At 42.4% G+C, this 25,615-nt stretch overlaps 1 protein-coding gene across 2 annotated transcripts in view; it reads right to left on the bottom strand.

Annotated features, from left to right (window-relative positions):
* The window catches only part of DOCK5 (dedicator of cytokinesis 5), a 201,228-nt gene that overhangs the window by 132,272 nt on the left and 43,341 nt on the right, over positions 1-25,615 (bottom strand). For both annotated transcript variants that reach the window (XM_061593185.1, XM_061593184.1), the window contains exons 2-6: positions 24,668-24,751; positions 16,739-16,779; positions 7,582-7,637; positions 6,229-6,325; positions 141-289 (exon numbers count right to left, since the gene is read on the bottom strand). In XM_061593185.1, the coding sequence (XP_061449169.1) occupies positions 141-289; positions 6,229-6,325; positions 7,582-7,637; positions 16,739-16,779; positions 24,668-24,677 (353 nt within the window). In that variant the 5' untranslated portion in view covers positions 24,678-24,751. The remainder of the gene's footprint in view (positions 1-140; positions 290-6,228; positions 6,326-7,581; positions 7,638-16,738; positions 16,780-24,667; positions 24,752-25,615) is intronic.

Below are 25,615 nucleotides of genomic sequence, written 5' to 3'. Positions count from 1 at the left end.
TTCATCACCAAGGGCACCAGTGCATAGATCAGGAGGGCTGTGAGCTTGATTCCCCAGCTGATCCTGAGAGTCACACATAACCTGTTCCTCTTTCCACATTCAGATCTCTAGTGAGGAGACAGGACTGAAGCATCACTTACCTGTTGCCATAGTCTATTTTGGCTGTGACCTTCTTCTTGAGTTCAGCCAGCTCGTCTTTGGGGAGGGTACCTGAAAGGATCTGAGACCGCCATTCAATGAGGCTATAGGTCATCTGTTGCACATGGCGAAAGAGGGTCTTCTTGTTTTCCTGATCCAGACAGAAGGTGAGAAAAAAAGGATATGAAGAGACAATACTAAAGACAGGGCCTTTGTGATGGTGGCCTCAATCAAAAAATGAGCTATGGGTTCAGAGCACTCCCTCCACAAACCCTCAGGAGGGCCCATTGCCCATCCTGCCATCAACCTAATATGCCATCTACAGCCATCTGGACCCAGGGCGCTATAGCCCAGGTTAATGAGGAAATGAACTAACATATGCATTAACACGTGCAAAATTAACATGCACTAATCTGTCCATCCCTAGTGATGCCTCTCTGTTTTCCCCTCCATGGCTAACAGATGCTTGGGGGTGGGATGGATTGGGGAGCCCTGCAGCCCAAAGAAAAAGGTTGGGACCAGTTTACTAGAAGGATTGCCTTACGCCTCATGTGCCCACTCAGCTGCTTTGATCTGCAGAACTGGCACTTTGACAAGTGTCACATAATTTCCATTCTGCACTGGCAAGAAATTGATCCTTCAGGCAGCACCTACTCTCTGGAACTCCCTGCTGATTAATCAGTAGTGCCTACTGAAAACCTTTTGTGCATCAGCAAGCCTACTATACCTTAAAATGCCATTTTAACATGTCTTGCGTATAATGGTTTTAAGATTTTGTTAATTTCTTTTTAATGGATTGCATCCAATCCTGCTCCTACTCAGAGGAGATCCATTAAAATGAATGGACATGACTGACTTAGGTTCATTAACCTCAGTGGGTCTACTCTGAGTAGGACTTACTTGAATAAACCCACTGGTATTTTTAATAAATATTTTAGATCACTGTTCTTCAACCCTGGATCCCTAGATGTTCTTGGACTGCAACTCCGATCATCCCCTGGCAGCTTAGCCACCAGTCAAGGGATCATCATCAACAACATCTGGGGACCCAAAGCTGAAGAACACTTAGATTGTCCTTTGTAAACTGCTTTGATTTTTTAAAATTGAGTGGACAGTATAAAATTTTTGTTAAAAGTTTAACAGTTTAGAGCCTCCTCCCACACATGCAGCCCCAATCCAAATGAGGTCTCCTGCAGCTGCATTCAGAAGGGGGAAGGGAATTATTCACCATAGACAAAAGAAGGTATTTCTTCACATAGCACATAGTTCAGCTATGGAATTTGCTCCCACAGGAAGCAGTGAGGGCCACCAATTTTGATAGCTGTAAAAGAGGATTAGACAAATTCAGGGAGGACAAGGCTACCAATGGCTACTAGCCACGATGGCTACACATCACCTCAATGGTTGGAGGCAATATGCTTATGAATACCAGTTGCTGGAAACCACAGGAGGGGGGAGTGCTCTTGTGCTCAGGTCCTGCTTGCGGGGTTCCCATGGGCGTCTGGTTGAGCATTGTAAGAACAGGATGCTGGAATAGATGGCCCATTGGCCTGATCCAGCAGGGCTCATCTTATGTTCTTATTTATCTGCAGCTTACTTCCTTGTTGCCCTTCCTCCTGCTATGGGCGAAACACTAAACATCATGAATACCCGATCCAAACTAAACACTTTTTTTTCAGATTTCTGGCTAGGATGGTCATTTACGGCTTTGCAGGGATGTTTACATTAGAGACATTTCATCCAGCCTTGAGTGAGGTCCTGCCAGGAAGGAAATAAAAATACAAGGTGGTTTCTAAGGTGGCTAATCCTTGCATTTCAAAATAATCTTCCACAAAGGAAGCCATTCTGTTGAACAAAAACAGTTTGCAGAACTGTAGAAGGTCTACACCAAGATGCTATAGAGAATTTTGGCTAAGGAAGAGAGAGAAAAAAGACTAAATGGAGAAAATACAATGAGAAATAATGTATTTCTCATTAAGATACACCTCTTTTTTTAAAAAAAAAGTTCCTTGAATAGAGGCGGGCTGAAGAGATATCTCAGTCCATTAGTAAACCACTGGTTAATGGGACATGTCCATTGTTCAATGGAAGATCACATGCTTTGCATGCTGGCTCAATCTCAGATTTGATCCCCAGCATCTCCAGTTAAAATAGGGTTGGCCAACATGGTGCCCTCCCAATGTTGCTGGACTACAACTCCCATCAGCTCCAGCCAACACAGCCAATGGTCAGGGATGATGGGTGTTGGTAGTCCAATACCATCTGAAGGGCACCATGTTGGCTACCGCTGAGTTTTGGAATTGCAAGCAGTACATAATCTGCCCGAGATCCTGGGAAGCAGCTGTTAGTCAGAGTAGACAATTCTGGGATAGCTTTACAAGTCTGGACTTGTAAAAAGACAGCTTACTGTGTTCAAGTTGACTGCTGAGGGCATACTTGTTTCAGAGGTTCTTCCCATGAATGCTGGTCCCAACAAAAACTGCTCCCCCAAGCTGCTGTTTGCTTCAGGCAGGCATGATTGTGTGTGTGTGTTAGAATTATGGCAGGTGGGAAAGGGTTAAATTCTGTTTCCCCATTCCCTGTGGTCTCACTGCTACTCATGCCCCCCCCTTTCTACCATCTACTTCTTTGAAAAAACAGAATGAAAGTTAATCTCCTTAAGAACATAAGAAGAGCCTGCTGGATCAGGCCAGTGGCCCATCTAGTCCAGCATCCTGTTCTCACAGTGGCCAACCAGGTGCCTGGGGGAAGCCCGCAAGCAGGACCCAAGTGCAAGAACACTCTCCCCTCCTGAGGCTTCCGGCAACTGGTTTTCAGAAGCATGCTGCCTCTGACCAGGGTGGCAGAGCACAGCCATCATGGCTAGTAGCCATTGATAGCCCTGTCCTCCATGAATTTGTCTAATCTTCTTTTAAAACCATCCAAGCTGGTGGCCATTACTGCATCTTGTGGGAGCAAATTCCATAGTTTAACTATGCGCTGAGTAAAGAAGTACTTCCTTTTGTCTGTCCTGAATCTTCCAACATTCAGCTTCTTTGAATGTCCACGAGTTCTAGTATTATCAGAGAGGGAGAAGAACTTTTCTCTATCCACTTTCTCAATGCCATGCATAATTTTATACACTTCTATCATGTCTCCTCTGACCCGCCTTTTCTCTAAACTAAAAAGCCCCAAATGCTGCAACCTTTCCTCGTAAGGGAGTCGCTCCATCCCCTTGATCATTCTGGTTGCCCTCTTCTGAACCTTTTCCAACTCTAGAATATCCTTTTTGAGATGAGGCGACCAGAACTGTACACAGTATTCCAAATGCGGCCGCACCATAGATTTATACAACGGCATGATGATATCGGCTGTTTTATTTTCAATACCTTTCCTAATTATCCCTAGCATGGAATTTGCCTTTTTCACAGCTGCCGCACACTGGGTCGACATTTTCATCGTGCTGTCCACCACAACCCAGAGGTCTCTCTCCTGGTCGGTCACCGCCAGTTCAGACCCCATGAGCGTATATGTGAAATTCAGATTTTTTGCTCCAATATGCATAATTTTACACTTGTTTATATTGAATTGCATTTGCCATTTTTCCGCCCATTCACTCAGTTTGGAGATGTCTTTTTGGAGCTCTTCGCAATCCCTTTTTGTTTTAACAACCCTGAACAATTTAGTGTCATCAACAAACTTGGCCACTTCACTGCTCACTCCTAATTCTAGGTCATTAATGAACAAGTTGAAAAGCACAGGTCCCAATACCGATCCTTGAGGGACTCCACTTTCTACAGCCCTCCATTGGGAGAACTGTCCGTTTATTCCTACTCTCTGCTTTCTGCTTCTTAACCAATTCCTTATCCACAAGAGGACCTCTCCTCTTATTCCATGACTGCTAAGCTTCATCAGAAGTCTTTGGTGAGGTACCTTGTCAAACGCTTTTTGAAAGTCTAAGTACACTATGTCCACTGCATCACCTCTATCTATATGCTTGTTGACACTCTCAAAGAATTCTAATAGGTTACTGAGACAGAACTTTCCCTTGCAGAACCCATGCTGGCTCTGCTTCAGCAAAGCTTGTTCTTCTATGTGCTTAGTTTATCTAGCTTTAATAATACTTTCTACCAGTTTTCCAGGGATAGAAGTTAAGCTAACTGGCCTGTAATTTCCGGGATCCCCTCTGGATCCCTTTTTGAAGATTGGCGTTACATTTGCCACTTTCCAGTCCTCAGGCACGGAGGAGGACCCGAGGGACAAGTTACATATTTTAGTTAGCAGATCAGCAATTTCACATTTGAGTTCTTTGAGAACTCTCGGGTGGATGCCATCCGGGCCCGGTGATTTGTCAGTTTTTATATTGTCCATTAAGCCTAGAACTTCCTCTCTCGTTACCACTATTTGTCTCGGTTCCTCAGAATCCCTTCCTGCAAATGTTAGTTCAGGTTCAGGGATCTGCCCTATATCTTCCACTGTGAAGACAGATGCAAAGAATTCATTTAGCTTCTCTGCAATCTCCTTATCGTTCTTTAGTACACCTTTGACTCCCTTATCATCCAAGGGTCCAATCGCCTCCCTAGATGGTCTCCTGCTTTGAATGTATTTATAGATTTTTTTGTTGTTGGTTTTTATGTTCTTAGCAATGTGCTCCTCAAATTCTTTTTTAGCATCCCTTATTGTCTTCTTGCATTTCTTTTGCCAGACTTTGTGTTCTTTTTTATTTTCTTCATTCGGACAAGACTTCCATTTTCTGAAGGAAGACTTTTTGCCTCTAAGAGCTTCCTTGACTTTGCTCGTTAACCATGCTGGCATCTTCTTGGCCTTGGCGGTACCTTTTCTGATCTGCGGTATGCACTCCAGTTGAGCTTCTAATATAGTGTTTTTAAACAACTTCCAAGCATTTTCGAGTGATGTGACCCTCTGGACTTTGTTTTTCAGCTTTCTTTTGACCAATCCCCTCATTTTTGTGAAGTTTCCTCTTTTGAAGTCAAATGTGACCGTGTTGGATTTTCTTGGCAATTGGCCATTTACATGTATGTTTAATTTAATAGCACTATGGTCACTGCTCCCAATCTGTTCAACAACACTTACATCTCGCACCAGGTCCCGGTCCCCACTGAGGATTAAGTCCAGGGTTGCCATCCCTCTGGTCGGTTCCATGACCAACTGGTCTAGGGAATAGTCATTTAGAATATCTAGAAACTTTGCTTCTTTGTCATGACTGGAACACATATGCAGCCAGTCTATGTCTGGGTAGTTGAAGTCACCCATTACTACCACATTTCCTAGTTTGGATGCTTCCTCAATTTCATATCTCATCTCAAGGTCTCCCTGAGCATTTTGATCAGGGGGACGATAGATCCTTCATACAATTAATATCACATCCAGTTTGATTAGCCCACAAAATGAAGCCTCCTGTCATACAAACATTATGAGAGAGCCTGTTTCATGCTTTAGAGCTGTTTTCACTAATATGCAGATTTATGAAATCGAAACACCAACCAACTACAGCTCAATCAACCAACCAAGATTTATTTAGTTGGGTTTACAACCCTGCTTTAAAATAAGTGCTATATGTTCTGATCTAATTATTCCAGCTAAGATGCTGCTTCTCCATAATCCAGAAATGAAGAACCTTTTCCAGTGGTGGGACAGATCCTGACCTCCCACCTCCACCCCATGGGCCAGTTTGACATGTGGGCAGCGCCACCCACTTGTCAAATCACCCAATATCATTTTGACATCAGGTGACAGCTTCAAAGGGGCTCACTCAACTGATCAGCACTGAAAGCAAGCTTCCTTAGCTGCATCAGGGATTTTCAGATGGGGAACTCTCTGGCGCAGCCAATCCCACTAGGGCTTGCTGTCAGCACCAGATTGGCACAGTCAGCAAGCCCTGCTTGCCAAGGAACAATTGGAATTATACTTTAAGCTCCCGGTTGTTCTTTTGCAGCCATGTCTTACTTGTCCCATGCCTGATGTCGCACAGGAAATGCCCAAGCAGGCCAACTTAGGATCCCAACCAGACCTAATTTGGCCCACAGGCCAGAGGCTCTCCACGTCTGCAAAAACCCAATGCCCAAGAAACAGAAGAGAATTGCTACTCACCACATACAGCCTGTGCCAGATGACGGCCCACTCCCGTAGCGTGGAGGTAAGTTCCTGGACTAGGGGCAGTTCACTAGGAATAACTGTCTCATGTTGTCTAAAGGAAGTTGGGGAGAAAGATTCAAATGATTACTAAAAATTTAAGGTCTGACCATCAGATCCTTGAATGTTCTGTATGTGTAGCCTGCATTGGGATAATGAAACCAGAGAAAACATATTCACATAGGTAGGTCACATCCACACCATACAATTAAAGTACGTTGCTTCCCCCGGAAGCAACCTGGAAACTGTACCTTTAAGGTACAGTATGATATTTATTTATTTATTTATTTATTGAATTTATTAGTCGCCCGTCTGGCTGGTTATCCAGCCACTCTGGGCGACCTACAAAATAAAACATCCAAATACATTAAAACATTTAAAATCTCAAACCAGAATAATAAAACCTAACCCACCCCAAAAGCCTGCCTGAAGAGCCAGGCTTTTAAGGCCCAGCGGAAGCCCATCATAGAGGGGGCATGACGGAGATCATTTGGTAGGGAGTTCCACAGGGTGGGGGCCACAATTGAAAAAGCCCTCTCCCTAGTCCTCACCAGTTTGGCTGTTTTAACTGGTGGGATGGAGAGAAGGTCTTCTGAGGCTGATCTTGTTGGGTGGCATTGCTGATGATGCTGGAGGCACTCCAATATATTACTCCCCCCCTATATATGTTTTTCCTCTGTTTTCATCTCCTCTGTTTCCTTGTAGAATGTTTTTATTATTTTTTTATCAGATTTACTACCCAGAAAATGCAAATCTTTAAATAAATAATTTGGAAAAGAAATAAGTTACGATAAGCCAGAAATCTTGGCTTATTGTTACATGCAAATGCAGCCAATGAATACTGAGCTAGAAGAACCATTGGTCTGACTTGATATAAGACAGCTTGCTATATACCCAGAGAAGTGGGTTTTCTGGTTAAAAAAAGAAACACCTATGCACATTAGGGTAATTTGCATCAGAAAATGTTCAGTTTGCATTGGAAAACTTCCTGATGCCCCTAGAGAGTGATACACTTTAGTATGTGTCATTTAGCAGGGTTAGTTTACTTGTATTTAGCCAACTACACTAAAATCTTTGATGCTGCCCAGCTTGCCTAATAATGTATTTGCAATTGGCAATCCATTCATTGTTATTAATGCACTTATGAAATGGGAAATATTCCACGGGGGGAAAAAGGGTACCAGAAAATGTTCTGCTCAGTATCAGTTTTTATCCCATGCCTCAAACCACAGAATGTGGCCTCTTAGCACAGAAGCCTGCCATCCCCACAGGACCATGCTCTTTAGCACAAAATAAGTCTTGGCGCCCTACCCGCCATCTTGCACAGTTGCCTCTTTCAGATGGATGTATGTTGATGGGAAGATACCCTAGGACAAAGGCAAAACAATCATCTTATCAAAAGGGCAAGGAATTATTTAATCATTGCGGGGCAGAAAATGAAGCAGCCGCCATCACAAGCACAGGCACCAAGTAAGTTCAATTGAATTCAATAGGACTTACTCCCAGATAAGAGGACTTATGACTGTAGCCTCAGGCATGAATTCTTACTCCCAAGTGAGTGTCCACAGGACTGCAATCCATTTTGGAAGCAGTCTTTTAGAATACTCTAAGAGTAAATCCTCTCATGTGTAAGATTGAACTGTGCCTCCAATTTTAATACAGAAAAGTCCCGAAACGTCAGATAGCAAAGGTAACAATGTGACCTTTAACAAAGTGTATAGCTCCTTCTTAGTGTTTTAGTTAGCCAGCCATGACCTCCATAATATTCCATTCCATTCTCCCTCCCATCCTTGTTTTCCATCTCCTTCTCTTCCCCACAACAGCCAGCATTTTGTGGTCTTTGAGCATGCTCAATTACAAGAAGAGCCCTGCTGGATCAGGCCAGTGGCCCATCTAGTCCAGCATCCTGTTCCCACAGTGGCCAACCAGATGCCTATGGGAAGCCCAAAAGCAGGACCTGAGTGCAACAGCACGCTCCCCTCCTGCGGTTTCCAGCAACTAGTATTCGGAAGCATACTGCCTCAGACAGTGGAGATATAACAAAGTCATCAGGGTTACTAGCCATGATAGTCTTATCCGCCATGATTTTATCTCACCCTTTTCTAAAGCCATCCAAATTGGTGGCCCTCGCTCCCTCTTGCAGGAGCCAATTCCATAGTCTCAATATTCGCTGTGTGAAGAAGTACTTTCTTTTGTCAGTCCTTAATCTTCCAACATTCAGCTTCATTGGATGGCCACAAGTTCTAGTGTTACGAAGAGAGGGAGTCTTCACTGCGCTGTTTTTCAGGGTTCCCAATGTGTTTATATTCCAAATACTTTTTTCTACTTCTTGAAATGCTGGAACTCCTCCAAGCCTGCTGATACTTCTCTCTGCTAATTATCGCCCTCTTGTGCCTGGGTAGTGCTATTCAGGCTACATAAGGAATGGCACTCACACCCTGAACATCGGAAACAGACGGACTCATACTAATAAATGTGCTAATTTGAAAAGGGGCTAGGGGAACAGAAGTCCCTTCTCCTTAAACATGCTACGGAATTAGTGCTCCCACTCTTTCCAGTTCCTACTCCTGTGTGGACAATAAAACAAATGTCCCAGAGGGAGTTGGTATTTTCAAAAGTGGTTATAACACTAATACAAATCTAAGCTGCAACTGCTTTTTCCCCCTCCCCTTACTTAACTCAGCCTCCTTTTTTTTTCTGCTGCTGGTGCTCTGGCCAATTCAATCACAGATAAAGGAATCTCTCCATTGACTACACAACATTTCTGGATCAATAGACTGTTGCTCAGTTGTTGCATTTTTGCTTCTTCAGTTTGAACCACAAACACACACACACATATTCAAACTCAATGTCACCAGGAAATGAGTGACATGGGAATTTCCACCACAGCAGTATTTTTAAACAGCTTGCTGTGGAAAAAGCAAGAGATCTGGGCTGAAGCTAAACATGCAATAGAATGTAGGTAATGGAATGGACTGAACCATTTCAAATAACTGGGCAGGTCATTTTATAAATGCTTCCCTACATTAAAACAATGCTAGAACTAGAATAGCAAGGGGAGGATTGAGCTGCCAAGCTCTGTCAATTGTACTGGTTTGCTAATTGCACAAACTGTACACGAGGGATCATGCATTCCTGAAATCTGAAGCTGTACAGTTCATTGTATCACTTCAAGAGTCCACCACCTCATTCTGTTACACGTATAGATTAGATCCCTCTGTAGAGGTGCTAAATGGGCATAAATGCGTAAGAGGGCTGCGGGGTTGGCACTGAGTCAAACCCAGCCTCCATGAATATGAGGAATCTAAGACCAATAACCCTAATTTACAGGATTTATGATGGGGAATTCCAGTTTGCTCAAGAAAAGCACATCTAGGGACCCCAATGAGACATGGAAAATCAATGTGGTTCCCTCCAGATGTTTTTGGACTACAACTCCCATCATCCCTGGCTGCTGGCTATACTGGCTAGGGATGATGGGAGCTGAATTAGTCTAGGGATATGTAATTTATGGCTTATTTATGGCAACTTTTTTGTTGGAGGGCCACATTTTATTTATTTATTTATATATTTTATTTGTTTCATTTTTAAACCGCCCACAGCGAGTGGCTCTCTTGTAGTTCAACAACATCTACGGCCCCACGTTGGCTACTTCTGCTGTAAGAAGTTCATGCAAAGTGGCAGCTCAGCAAAAAGGGCAAACACAATCCCAAGAATTATCAGGGATTCTGAAGCCAGGAAGCAAATTTACACCTCTATATTAAAAAAAAAACCACTGCAAACTCACCATAAGCAGCAGTTAGAGGAAATTTACTGGAGGTAAGTAAGAATCTACCAGTGTATATGATCAGGCTTTTGCTAGTGTAACATAGGGTCAAATACTAACTTACTCCAAGATAAAAGCTGGAGCCACAGCTTGGATGGGGAAACCTCGTTATCTGAGCCAGCCAGGACTTTGTGTACAGAGGCCCCAGCCCTCTTTGTTGAAGATGTTTACACATTCCACACTGATGTCCAAGATGGCTTGGATTTTTTTAAAAAATTAGACAATAAAATCAAGGATCCATACAAAATAAAAACCACCATATAGAAATATAATTTAAAATGCAGCAACATTGAAACAAACAAGATGATCCAGATGCCATTATTAGATAACTAAAGCCTATAGGCCTGGATGCAAGTAGGCTGTACACGGTGATACACTGTGATTGGCCGGCAGAATGAAGTATCTAGATCGGCCAAGTCAGCTATAAATAGCAGGAGCTTGACGTGCTTGCTTAGTCAAGGCCATAGGATCTCCATCTCAGCTGCCATGCTGGCTGCAGACTAATAGTGGGTTGAATATGCCCCCCTTCAGAGGGCTATCTGTCCCTTGCAAAAGTGAAGGGACATTTATTTATTCCAGATGTTTAGATACCTGTTAATATTCAGAATTTCTAAGCAGTGTACATAAAATGCTAAGAACAAAATCATACAAAGAAAAACATGAAAATTAAAATTCATTGTAAAAACAGAAAACTACTTCAAAATCCCTGCTGAAATCGGAAGGTCTTTGTGAAGAGACTGAAGTTCAGCAGGGAGAAGACTTATCTAGTCTCAGTTGAGAGGAAGTGCCACAGAATTGGGCCCACAATACTGATATTCCACAACTTTCATTGGGGTGAGGGTGTCATTGTCTTACTTCGGTTTGGGATGGCTAAATAGGTCGCGCGCCCCCTTTACAAAATGCTTTATGCATCAGTCCAGCTGTCTTCCACACTGAAACAGAATGTCCCCTGGGAAAGATATTGCATCAGGTTAAGGAGACCACCCCTTTCTGAAAGGTCTTAGAATTTCATGCACACGCAGACCCTGAATTCAGTCTGTAAGGGGAACTTTCACAAAGCCTTACCTCCATGAAATGCTGAAAAAAGCTGGGCTGAATAGTTCACCCCAGGTCTACTGTGAACTCTAAACTTCATTTAGGTGGTCCCTGGCATGTCTCTGAATTTGTGGTCGAAGATGGGAGCTGGCACATCCATCATATTTTTTTAATTGTATTTTAATAACTTCTTTTATTTCTCATATTATATTTTGTCAGAGCTTGGAAAAGTTACTTTTTTGAACTACAGCTCCCATCAGCCCAATCCAGTGGCCATAATGGCTGGGGCTGATGGGAGTAGTAGTTCAAAAAAGTAACTTTTCCAAGCTCTGTATTTTGTTGAATTACAATCTGAATTCGATGGAAAACAATAAAATACAATATATAAGAAATAAAAGAAGCAACAAAAATTCAATTAAAGATCACACAGCATCTAGCACAGCATATAACATTTGCCACAATGGGCAGAAAAATCAAGGGGTCCACCAAGACCAGCAGCAATTTTCAAGAGGTCTGTGGGGAGAAAAGATTGCAAACCGCTGCTCTAGATTCTTCTTCCAAACAGAAGGATTCCAGGTGGGAGAATGTGACTCCAGAATCTAGTTACTGAGCTTGTTTGTTTATTTAGCAACCATTTAATCAAAAAATATATCTAAGCATTTTACCTGAAATGTATAAATTATTAAAACATTAAAAAGTAACAGTAAAAACAGTAAAAATAATAGAATTATCAAAAGAGAAATAAAAGCTGACATTTTAGAAACAAATGTACACGATAAAAGACATGTCTGGATAGGCTTCATTAAATAAAAGTTTTTTAGCAGATGTTGAAAACCGAAAACAGAGGCCCCTGCCTAACATCAATAGGCAGGGAGTTCCAGAGAATAGGTGCTGCCACTAAAAGATCAGTATCTTGCAAGTGAGCGACGAATATTATGTGGCATTTGTAAAAGTTCCAGCTCCACAGGTCAAAGCAGTCGACTGGATACATATAGGATAAGGTTATCCTAGAGCAGCCTTTCCCAACCAGTGTGCCTTCAGATGTTGTTGGCCCATAACTCCCATCAGCCTCAGCCAGCATTGCCAATGATCAGGAAAGATGGGAATTGTGGTCCAACAACATCTGGAGGCACACTGGTTGGGAAAGGCTGTCCTAGAGGTAAGAGGGCTATATATACTAATAGTAACATATTCAATTTGGCCTGGTAAAAGGCCAGATTCACAGCTCCTGATATACACACTTAGAGATGTGAAGGCATGGGAAAAAACTGGAAAAAATTGGATTTTTTTCTGAAGCCTTTTTTGTTTTCTTTCTGAAAAATTGGAACAATTGAAAAAAGAAAAAGAAAAAATGGATTATGGAATGTTTTATTTTAGCATGATGAATAAAATGTTGGTCCCCCTTTTTCTCAGTTCTTTTTATGGAAATGGGTGCTTTATGTCTGCTTGACGCTGTGGAGGACTAGCGGAGATGTAAATAATTTTCTTTGTTATCAATGTTGATGGTTTCTTCTGGATTTTTTTAAACTTGTTTTTTGCCTGCTCCTCATAAACTGGCAAAACGAAAAAGATTCCTTACAGTTCAGGAGCTGGTAGCTCCATTTGTTACAAAAAAAGGGAAATTTTTAAAAAGTAAATTCAATTTGTAATATTTTGAGTAAAATATACTTTTAATATACCAAATGTGATACTTTTATGCCAAACCAACTTGTACAGAATTACATTTTATGTTCCTGAAGTAACAAAGTGACTTTCAACCTGTAAAAAGTGCTAATATGGCATTTTTTCAATTTTTCCAAAATTTTCCATTTTTTTCCATGGCTTCAAAATTTCCAGAAATGTTACATCTCTATGCACACTTAAGACAATTAAGTGAAATTCTGTTCTGAGAACAAAGCTTCAATATTGGCTAACAAAAACACACACACACTGAAGACAGCAAACTTTGCTTTTTGATATCTAATGACTCCCTTGTTTCGATTCTTACAGCCCACCCCTATAGCTGCTTGAAAATGGAAATGGACAGCCTTCAAGTCGATTCTGACTTACGCCAGCCCTATAAATAGGGTTGTCATGGTAAACGGTATTCAGAGGGGGTCTACCATTGCCTTCCTCTGAGGCTGAGATGCAGTGACTGGCCCAAGTCACCCAGTGAGCTTCATGGTTGTGTGGTGATTCAAACCCTGGTCTCCCAGGCTGTAGTCCAACACATTAACCACTACACCACACTTACATAAATGTAAATCCCACCAAGTTCAATAACACTTGATAAGTGTGCATAGGATTGCAGCCATCTCTTTTTTATCATCATGTACATTTACTGATTTGTTGATTGTAAGCTGTTCTGAGGGCCACTCGAGAACACAAGAAAAACACTGCTGGGTCAGGCTAAAGGTCTACCTAGTCTAGCATCCTGTTTTCACACTGGCCAACCTGATGCCTATGGGAAGCCTGCAAGCCAGGACCCGAATGCAACAGCACTTTTCCCACTTGCAGTTCCTAGCAACTGGTCTTCAGAAGCAGGCCACTCTGACAGTGGAGGAAGAACAGAGTCACTGCAGTTAGTAGCCATTGACAGCCTTAGTGTCCATAAGTTTGTCTGGTGGAAAAGCAGCACAAGTATAATCAATCCATAAATGTACACACAAATGTTGTACATGTTGTACGTGCAATTCTCAACTCTAGGTTACATTTTAAAGCAGGGCTGGGAGACCTTTTTTCTTTCAAAGGTGCTTTCCCCATGGGATAATCTGTCATGGGCCACAAATTGGCCACCCCTTTTTACTTTCTTCCCCTCTTTTCTCTCTCTCTCTCTCTCTGGGGCCATCCCCCTTTTCTGCCCATTTCCCCCTTCCTCCCCATTTTATGCAATTACCCAAAGGCCACATGAAATTGCACCAAAGAACAAATGCAGCACTAAATTTGGGGTTTTTTGTGGAGCCACTTGCCTGCCATCCATTAACGGCTCAGACGCTGACAGCATTAGGCACAAATCTCACTGGACGAAAGTCTTCCAGGAAGATAAATGATTTGCAAATTGAAGATCTGAGGAGCTGCAGAAGGCTCAAATCCTATGGGGAGCTCCAGCTACTCACTAGTTTTAGTTTGTTTTTTGCAAATCATTTCCATAGATTGGAAGAGGCCCAAAGACCCTTTGCTTTCACACAGAATGTCAATAAGCTAACTGCTCCAAAGCAGTTGAAAGGCATTGATTATCCCACTTTGACTCAATGGACAAGCTCTAAGATAGAGAAGGGATCTGTTGGACTTTGACCTGCTCATCATGGAAATCCAACAGGACCGTTTCAAGCCCCCAAAAGTTGCAAATCTCAGAAAACAGATTCTGGTAGCAGAAAGCTGTCTCGCAATAAAAGACTACTCATTTTTCTATGTGGCAACTGAAAAATAAAGCTGCTATACATTACAGTTAAGCCAGAAAAACTGAGCTGTGCAACAGACTATGCCTGCAAGAAAAATGTGTGCATTCACCACTTGTAGAAGAAGGGTATCAACTTTCTACTCTCGAACAGAGGTGAAGAATCTGTGGCCCTCCAAATGTTTCTGGACTACAACACCCATAGTCTCTGTGACTAATGGACATGCTATCTGGGGCCAATGGAAGGTGGAGTAAACCAGCATCTGAAGGGCCAAAGGTTCCCTCACTCCTGTCATAAGTGATCACTGTGGCCAGTACTACAATTGACTGCTAGGGAGGGGCAGATCTGCCTCTTTCCAATCTGTGTCAATTTCACATGTTTATTCATAAGTCTGTTCAGTCCTGTTTCCACATTAATCTACTATTATTTTCAATGCATAATAGCATTCTTATTTAAATACATATTTGATCTCAGTGTATGCATTTCTGCATGGGCTGTATCCAATGCTAATCCTACTCAGAGCAGACCCATTGAAATTAATGGACATGACAAACTTAGATCTATTAATTGCAGTAGGTCTACCCTGAGTAAAACAAAGTTGGTTGTACCCAATGCTACTCAGGAACAGACCTGCTGAAATTAATAGACATGGCTAACTTAGGTCCATTAATTTTACTGAGTCTACTCTGAGTAGAAGCATGTTGGTTACAACAACCCAGTTTATCTTAATGTACACCAATTTCCCCTCTTATTTTTTAAGCTGAGTATATTGCAAAATTCGGAGAAGTGCAAAATTACGTTCCAATCTGTATATTAGTGCAGGGTTGGGAATTAGGCCAGTTACCTTACAAATGCAGACCAGAAAAACTTATCCTTCATCCCTATTGACTACACTTACTTGGTTCTAATATTTTTCAGCTGTAAAAGCACACAATGCTGTCTTATATAGGTTATGCATTTATCTAGTAAGCCAGCAAGTAAGAAATCTTACCAAGTCTGTAAAATCCATGAAACCACTAATAAGGTCTCACGAGAATGGCTCTCTAGGTGCCTCGTACAGAGCGTCTCATAGAATATAATGAATTATATCTTCAATTACATTTTGCCGGCATACGCATAGCCGTACGTCTCCTAGAATTATATCTACCACTGAAATACCCATTGGCACAAGCTGAAAATGCAATTATGCAAAAGCTTTCCTCAAGAAGCAGGATGCAAGACGTTGAAGTATAGTTGCTAGTTGCGGTCCCTCATAAATATATCAATATGGTTTTATGCAATGGATGTTCTGCATAGCAACTGTATCTTAACCCTTTTTAGAAAAGAAAACTGGGTACAATGAATAAGCATAAAGCAGGAAGGAGCGAGAACCCAGCAGCAAGGCCTGCTCCCAATCTACACAACTTCAGGTGGTTGACAGCATAGATACTATATATGATAAACTGTCCAGAAGGTGGTCTTTTCTATATGCTTGTGAAACAGGGTTTTTTTTGTGGGATACCAACCATATGCAAACAGAGCATAAGTGCATAGGATCTGTTCAGGAGACCAGGTAGATGATCATAGGCTGGGGATGCAGATCCCACTATATTACAAGCAATATTTTTTTATCCAAAAAGAGCCCCTGCTTCTAATCAAAGGTTCTGCAGTCTCAAGGTCCACTCCAGGCAACATGTCTGCAGTCCGTTATTCATGAAGTAACAGGGTTTTGCTTTGCTTAATCCAACAATGTGAGATTGTTCCATCACACACTTAATTCATTCTGCGCAATCCATTTTGCCTCTCTGAGTCAGCTGAAGAGCTATGCAGGGCTTTGACATTCCACCCACTAACCAGTGCAAATTGAGCTTCACTGCTTTCTGAGTTCCACCAAATTTCATCTAGCACCACCCACAGAACTTGAAGCCTAATTCTGAAATCATTCAAAGTCAGAAACACTTTTTAGAAAATGCTGAAATTGTGCACAACTGGGTATTCCAATGCTCATTTCTTCACCTAACATCAAAGCTTTACACTTTTGCAATACGACCACAAAACTGCAGCACACACACCACCCTGAAAACATTTATTTACCAATGCCATCAAAGCTTTGGAATAGATTTGAGAAAAAGACGGCATGATAATATTCTGATTAATAGTCACAACAGAATGCGCAATTGGTACAAGAGGGTTTTAATGTAAACACACAACTGAAGAAAAGAAACAATGGATGGTGATGATGGTGGTGTACCTTTTTGGATTTATTTCGAAGAGTGTATCCTCTGTACCAATCTGCCAAGGAAGAAAAAAGAAAAAAGAAACATGACTTTATCATCAGAAATTAAATATTCAAAACTGTTAATAAAACCGTAATGGCACGATCCAATGCATTCTTACTTGCAAGGTTTGTACAATGGAGCTTATCACAGGCAAGCATGTGTAGAACTACAGCCTTAAATGGCATGAGACAGGCTGCAATCCCATACATATCTACTCAGAAGTAAGCTCCATTAAGAGCATAAGATTCCTGCTGGATCCAGCCAGTAGCCCATCTAGTCCAGCATCCTCTTCTCACAGTGGCCAACCAGATGCCTATGGAAAGCCCACAAGCTGGGCCTCAGCACAAGAGCACTCTCCCCTCCTGCAGTTTCCAGCAATTGGGATTCAGAAGTGTATTGCCTCCGACTGTGGAGATAGAACTTAGCCAGTCAGGGCTAGTAGCCATTGGTAGCCTTTTCCTTCACAAATTTGTCTAATCTTCTTTTAAAGCCATCCAAATTGGTGGCTATCATTGCCTCCGGTTGGAGCGAATTCCATAGTTTATCTGCTCCATGAAGAAGTACTTTTTTTGTCCTGAATCTTCCAACATTTAGTTTCATCGGATGTCCACAAGTTCTAGTGTTATGAGAGAGGAAGTTCAATGGGGCTTACTCCCACATGACTGCATACAGCGCCCTTCTCTAACCTTCCAAATGTTGTTGGACTACCACTCCCATCTAGACTCAGCCAATTCGGCCAATAATTAGGGATGATGGAAACTGTAGTCCAGCATCATCTACAGCAGTGTTTCTCAACCTTTTTTTAACCCATGTCCCCCTTTACCTAACATAAAAATCCGACTCACACCCCTTCAAACCTGACTTCTGTAATAATGCTGAACTACTGCACACCTATGATGTCATACAGGTCATGTAATAAGATACATATGATCTTCTCACCTTCTGAACATAACGTCATGCTTTTATATTTTAATAATGTTAGATTTTTGCTTATATTGTACATATTTTTGGAAACTATCACACACACCCCTTCATATGCCCCCCTGGTTGAGAAACACTGATCTAAAGGACTCCAGGCTGGGGAAAGCTGGCCCAAGACAGCTGCAATTCTATATATTTCTATTTCACTCGAAAGCTCCAGAGTTCAATGAGACCTACTTGTAGGGAAGCATGCACATAAGACTGCAGCCTTAGGGGTTCAGTCTACCCACTAAAGAAGCGAATCCGCAGAAGCTATCAGCTCGGATTTACCAGCAATTGTTGAAACAAGAATAGATCAGTTAGGGCTGATTGAAGCAAGTAAAAATCTCACTAGTAATGATGACTATTATTATGGGATCACTGGCTTGTTGAAACCAGAACCGGCTCAACCCATTTGCTGCAAAGAAAATATTTTGTTGCTGCTGCTATTTTTAATTACTTTTGTGATACACACACACACACATATATAATCATAGGGTTTTAAGCATTTGCGAAGATCTCTTTGCTACAAAAACCTAATGTGGGACACAATCAATACTGCACATCAATAGGGTCAGGAGTAATTAGAGATGACTGGAAATTAAATTCTGTGAAGAAGTCTCTGCGGTACAAATGTGATGTGCATAAGCTGAACTAAAATAATATCCACACAGCTAATATGGTATTACAAGGGGAGGAACCCCCCTCCCCCCAAAAACCAAATGTCACACTGTATCCCCAGCCCAGAAGAATAACACTTCTGACCAAGTCTCCAGCTAGGTAGCCTGAACCAGAAGCCTTATACGTTTGGGGGAAGGGGCAGAAAAGTTTTAGTAGGTGGCTGAAGGGGAAAGATTTTTTCCCCTTGCTGTGTTATATTAACCCTACAGGGATCCTACTCCCCCATTCACATGCATCACAAAAAGCAGGTGTCGTCCAGCAAAATTATGGACAGAGCTGTCTTTATTCCATATTGGAACCTTTTTAAAAAAAAAAAAAAAACCACCATGATTCTAGTCCTTATGGTATTGGAACAAAAATGCAGGCAGTGTGTGATGAGGTCGCAGATGTCTGAGGGGACTTCAGTGGTTGTAGGGCGAGATTTCAAGACCCTTCCCACCCACCCCCTTTCCAGCAGTAAACTATACCAAAATATATTTGATTTTTTTTTTAAATTGCAGATTTTGTATTTTCTGTGGGTTAGATCCAAATTTATTAATAAGTAGAGTTGTACTCCTGTTGGAGGAAGGGGCAGGGAGCTGAACTTTGCTGATTCCTCCTTCCCCCTGCAGCTCTGTGCCTCCTGAAGAGCTGCTCCAGAGGGTTATAGGACCGTCCTGTAGCAGGAAGGGGGGAAAGGTAAAAATTGCCCCACTTCCTCCAGCTGGATCCCTTCTGCAACCTAAAGGAGCCCTTCTATTCACACAGGGGCAGCTCTGTCTGACTCCAGTTCTATGGGTTTGTAGTTGTTCCTTGGATAAAAATTATTGTTGTTTCTTTTTTTTCTCTGGCTTTCTTTCACTTGTTTTTTCACGAGAAGCCAAACTAAAAGTGAGGTAACTGGCTGCATCTATCATTCTCTTGCACTGGTGGCGAGCAGAATTTTAATGTTGTGTGATAGAGGAATTCAATGCTACAGCTGCATAATCTATTGTGCAACAAAGCTACCAGCAACCTGCTGATGCTTTCTCTTGTGCAAAACATCTTGCAAGCGGAACATGTATACCACCAAGTGACTTTAACTTAGTGCCACCTTGGATACAACCTTATACAACCTTTAGTGTTTATTCATAAAAACAAGCTTTAAGTTTATTTATTTATTTATTTAATTTTATTTATAAACCGCCCATAGCCAATGGCTCCCTGGGCGGTGTACAACATACAATAATACAATAAATGAACAAAATCACAGATAAACATACAAATTCATAATAACATAGCTAAAACATTAAAACAGTAAAATACATAGAAATATATTAAAATGCCTGGGAGAATAGGACGGTTTTAGCCTGGCGCCGAAAGGATAGCAGCGTAGGCGCCAGGCGTACCTCCTCGGGGAGACTGTTCCACAATTCGGGGGCCACCACCGAAAAGGCCCTAGATCTTGTCATTACCCTCCGAGCCTCTCGGTGAGACGGTACTCGGAGGAGGGCCTTAGATGTCGAACGAAGTTGTTTTTATTATGATGTAAGCAGAGTGTTTTTTTTATGATGATGATGATATAAGCAGTTCCCAGTTCCCTTCTTTGTTGCGAGATCCTGGGGGTGAGCTGTGTTGGGTCCTGGGTGAGAGCCAGGATGGATGGATGGATTCCTGGGTGAGAGCCAGGAGCCTGAGAGGGTGTGTATGTTAGAAGCAGAAGGGACTGGTATGAGGTTTATTGAATAGTAACCTGTATTGGTGCAACACTTTTATATGTAATATTGTGTATTTTTGTAACATTTGTTGTTTAAGCTTGTTTTGTAGCATTATAGGATAGTATACTTCTGTATATTTTTGTCATTTCTATGCTAGTAAACCGCCTTGAGTGCACTGATGTAGACAGGCGGTATACAAACTAAAAATGAGACGAAATGAAACCTTATGGGCCATATTCAACTAACTTGCTGTGCTAGTAGAAGTCTGTGCAAAGATTCCTGCTAGCGCAATGAGATCCCCCCTCCTGCTCCTGTGTGCCCCCACACCCACTACAAATCTACTCCGCAAGGTCAGGAAAAACCTCTAAAACAGCGCACCAAGGGAGGAGACGGGAGATCGTTCCATTGGGTGAGCAGAAATGCTTGCACTGACAGAACTCTCTTTAGTGTTATCTTGCATACAACCCTATGTGTGCATTTGCATTTAACATGCACACTTTTGAACATGCACTGCAGTCACAGGAGGGGCCACCAATGGGGCTTGGGATTGCATTGGGGAATGTAACCCTCTCTTTCCTTCCCAAGGTGGCGGTGGTTATTATAATAATTATTATTATTATTTTATATATTGCTTAATTATAATACATGGAGGGGAAGGGAAGAGAATGTTGACAGGCCCCAGAAGAAATCTAAAGCTTTTAATGCATAATCTGTAGTTCAATGCAGAGGTTCCCAAACTGTGGACTGTAGACCACCAGTTGTCCATGAGATTCATTCAGGTGGTCCACAGCATGTCTGCGCAGAACATTCATATTGATCTTTAATTGCATTTTTATTGCTTCTTTTATTTCTTATACTGTATTTTATGGTATAATAATTTGAATTCTATGGAATACAAATGATAGTACAATAAAATAAGAAATGTATATATTTATATGAAGAAGCTATAAAAATGCAATTAAAATGCAATTAAAATCATACGGTATCTAGCACAGCATATTACAATTGCTGCTGAGGCAGAAAAATCATTAAGTGGTATGCCAAGACCATTGGCAATTTTCAAGTGGTTGGGGGGGGGAGAAGGTTTGGAAACTACTGGCATAATGTATAATCTGTTGTTTAGAATTTTCTTTCACATTTGCTATAATAATTATTATTATTTGATTATTATATTGATATTATACATTTGATTTGCTGCCTTATTAAATTGTTTTTAACTGCTGCCATTTTTATTCAGCAGAATAGATTTATTCTCTGTATTTCATCTTGTTCTACTTTACTTTAAGGTTTTAACGTAAGCCCCTTTGGGTTGTCTCGACAAACAAGCAGCATATAAATAATAAACACAAGCTAAACTAATCAGTATAAGCGAGCCGGAGCATGCATGATTAGAAACAAGAATAGTGTGTCTTCTATATGGATGCTGACATTGTCACGAACAGACATAATTGAAAAACAAACCAGACGCCAATTTTAGCCTTGCAGTTCGGGAACAAATTGTAACAGGTCAGCTCTTTGATAAATACTGCTGAGACCTGCAACAGCAATTGTAGCACACGCACACTGCTGTCCAATATACAAGGTCCATCAAATCACAAAGCCCAAAACCAAATTAAGAACTGCAACAAAATGGTGCAGTGGAGTGCTCTTTCGCTGCATCCCAGCCAGCTACACACATCCTTTTCTGGAATATGCCATTCTTTTCCCCTCAGTCTAGTTTCCCAACCCAAAAGACACTCAAGTGTTCTGTGGCCACTGAGCACGTTCAGGTCTCACTGGAGTAGTGAGTTTTTTGGGGGAGGCGGGTGTTTTTGTACTTCTGGAAACTTCAGGGCATCCCAAAGCCTGTCAAAATCTCCCTTTTGTGTGTGGGTGGTGCTCTTCTGGCTATATAAGGCTCTGCACTCAAGAGAACTGATTCACACAGCTGCCTTATACTGAGTCAGACCCACTGGTCAAATCTAGCTCAGTGTTGTCTACACTGACTGGCAGAGGCTCTCCAGGGTTTTGGGCAGGGATCTCTCCCATCCCTACCTGGAGATGCCAGGGCTTGAACCCAGGACTTCCTGCATGCAAGGCAGATGCTCTACCACTGAACTACGGCCCTACCCCAGCAAATATTCACAAATAGTTTATCTGGTTCCTAAAGATGAGGACGATCCACAGGCAAAGTGATCACAAGGAATGGAGAAAAGCAGGTGCAAGGGTTTGGCACGTTTTCAGAACTAGGTTAATGTTGCAAGTTCCTGCGGTATTTACGGATGTAAAAAATAAAAAAGGGAACCCAGTGCAGAAATGTTTTCCTCAATTGACACTCGGCCATAAACGGTCTGCTCTTCAGACTCCATACTATGGAATTTTATTAGCCGTTAAGAAGGCGGCCTTTTTTTCCCTCTTGGGTTGTTCTTAGTAACAGGGAAGCTGCCTTATGGCCAGTCAGACTACTGATCCATTTAGCTCAGCATTGTCTTATTGACTGGCAACAACATTCCCTGCCGTACCTGGAGATGCCAGCAGGGACTGAACTTAGGACCTCTGGCATGCAAAGCAGACGCTCTGCCACTGGGCTACAGCCCCTCCCATTTAAACTCACAGCTCAACCTATCTTGAAGATTTTGCTTGAATAACAGGGAAAACCTACACGCACGCTGAATTTTCTTCCAGTAAGCATGCTTCAGACTGGAAAGCAAAGAAATCTGCTCTGCTTCGCCTCACTCTGTCTTCCCCACTTGCAAGGTCAGCTAATACTTTGGCTCTTGTGCATTTGAAATCGTCTTCTACAAAAACACTCCCCCACTTCTCTGTAAATACACCCGTCAGCAACATAATCTCTTTTGACATGTAGGCTCTGTCTCCCTATCTCCAGTGTCAAGGTCAAAGCAAAGTGGAAAGAAACCAATTGCCTTGCCGAAGCGCTAAGCAAGCAGGGGGTTTTCCTCGCAGGCGACTCCAGAGGAGCTTTGTGTAGTGATGTTCAGTCGGTTGCTGAAGTTTGCAGAACTGAACTCCTGTTCCTAATTTTCCACTGAGTTAGACATCCAATCCCCAGCGTCTGCAGGTAGGACTAGAAAAGGCTCCACTCTGATATTCGGCAGAGCTGCTATCAGTCAGTGTAGACAATACTGAAGTAGATCATATAAATACAGTATAAACCAGAGTTTCTTCAACTTTTGGTCCCCAGGTGTTGTTGGATTACAACTCCCATGATCCCTTGACCAATAGCTAAGCTGGTTGGGGAGGACGGGAGTTGTAGTCCAAGAACATCTGGGGACCCAAGGTTGAAGAACAGTGGTACAGACCAGTGGTTCCCAACCTTTATGAGCATGGGACCCCCTTTATAAACTGAAAAAAAATTGTGACCCCCTCCCCCCAGGGAGGCAGGCTGGCTGCCAAGAAGGAAGGGGGAAAGCAGCCTTTCTTTGCAGGCTTGCTTCTTTTTGCTTCACAAAAAGCACTCTCCTCTCATTCTAAGTAAGGGTGTTGCCAGTAGCGGCAGTGCAAGGAGATGGGAATCAGTGATAGTAATCCCCTCTTCTTCCTGGTAGCTCCACCCTCAGCCTCCTTTGGCATCTGCCATGTATTTTATAGGCAGATGCCTGCCCTTAGTGCGCCTGAAAGACACTGTGGCACTTCAGGAAAAGGCCTCCCCTCTCGTTTGGAGCCAGGGGGAGGTGTCATCTGCAGCGGCAGCAGAAAGCAGACAGTGTAGAGGGAGTGAAGACTTTTTTTAAAAAATTAATAAATAATTCATTTCTTTACAGTTCACGGCCCCCTCTGGATTACTTCACGGCCCCCCTGGGGGTCCTGGCCCCCAGGTTGGGAACCACTGGTATAGACAATACTAGCCACAATGTCCACATTGTACCTCCTCTGTTGGAGGCTGTATACCTCTAAATGCCAATTGCTAGGAATCACAAGTAGGGAGAGTGTTCTTGAGGTCAGGTCCTACTTTCAGGCTTCCCATAAGCATCTGGTTGGCTATTATGAGAACAGGCTGCTGGACTAGATGGGCCACTGGCCTGACCCAGCAGGCTCTTCTTTTGTTCGCATGATGGAACAATGATCTGACTCAGTTCCCTACATTCCCAAGATCCAAGGTTCAGTCTCTGACATCTTCAGCTGGGGCTGCAAAAGACCTCTGCCTGAAATCACATGTGGGGAATCTTTCACCCTCCAGAACTACAACTCCTATCATCCCTGGCCATTGGCTATCCTTACTGGGGCTGATGGGAGATGCAGCACAGCAGCATCTGGAGGGCCAAAGATTCCCCAATCCTAGTGCAGACAATACTAAACCAGATGGCCTTACTATCTTATTCTGTATGAGGCAGCTGTCTATGTGCCCATATGCTCGTAGCAAAACAAACATGGCTGACTCAATATTTTTCAACCTACTTAGAGCTTGTCAAGCACTCTTTGGAATTAACATAGAAAATCACTTTTATGAATACATGTGATCACTCTTTGGGGTTACTCTTGCTTCTCTCTAGCGTATTTCTCCCAAGTTTTAAATCTGGAGTAAAGGAAGAACAACAGGAATTGGGAACTCACCCACCCTATCCCCAAAATCAAGTGCCTCCTTACCTTCGTACATCTCCAAGATGTGAACTGTGTCACCAACCTGCAAGGAGAGTTCAACAGTTTGGACAGCATCATAATTGTAGATAGCTGAGGAAAAGAGGGGGGGGGACAAAAACAAATGAGTAAATAACAGATAAGGGGTGGCATCCGCACCTGACATCCAAAGGCAGCTGCCAGAACTTGTGCACACACATGCACACACATAAACACTAAGCCCTCCCTCCTTCCATAGCAGATAGCTATAACCCACCATTTAAAAAATTTCCCACACACTCCAGGGCATTGTGGGAAATTTAAGATGGCATCCACCGTGCTCACCATTGGAAGATCGCTATGGCTGTTCCTGGACCGGGATAAGCCTGGAATCAATAAACCATTGACCTCATGTTTGGATTACTGCAATTTGCTCTACGTGAGGCTGCTCTTGAAAATGGTCCAGAAGCTGCAGCTGTTGCAGAATGTGGCTACCAGGTAATTAACTGGGACAGCAAAATGAGATCACGCAACACCTATCCTAAAAGCTCTGCGCTGGCTGCCTGTATGCTACCACGCTCAATTCAAGGTATTAGTGATGGTTTACAAAGGCTTAGATGGCTAAGGCCTCAAATATCTATAGGGATGTCTCCTCCAATACCAGTGGATTTGATCTGTAAGATCACTGGAGAAGGGAGCTGCGCTCACAGTTCCTTGCACAATTCAGGGTGAGTGGATGTGCAGAAGGGCCTTCTCCATGGTAGGGCTCAACTCTGGAACCATCTCCCCTTAGAGGTGTGTCTGCCTCCAATATTCTCATGTTTCAGACACCATTTATTGATTGATTGATTGATTGATTGATTGATTGATTGATTGATTGATTGATTGATTGATTTCTGTCCTGCCCTTCCTCCCAGCAGGAGCCCAGGGCAGCAAACAGAAATGTTAAAAACACTTTAAAACATCATAAAAACAGAC

The sequence above is a fragment of the Rhineura floridana genome, chromosome 12, assembly GCF_030035675.1.
Source record: "Rhineura floridana isolate rRhiFlo1 chromosome 12, rRhiFlo1.hap2, whole genome shotgun sequence".
NCBI classification, from domain to species: Eukaryota; Metazoa; Chordata; class Lepidosauria; order Squamata; family Rhineuridae; genus Rhineura; species Rhineura floridana.
The sequence above is the reverse complement of the archived record's forward strand: the minus strand, read 5'-3'. Positions and strand labels throughout refer to the sequence as shown.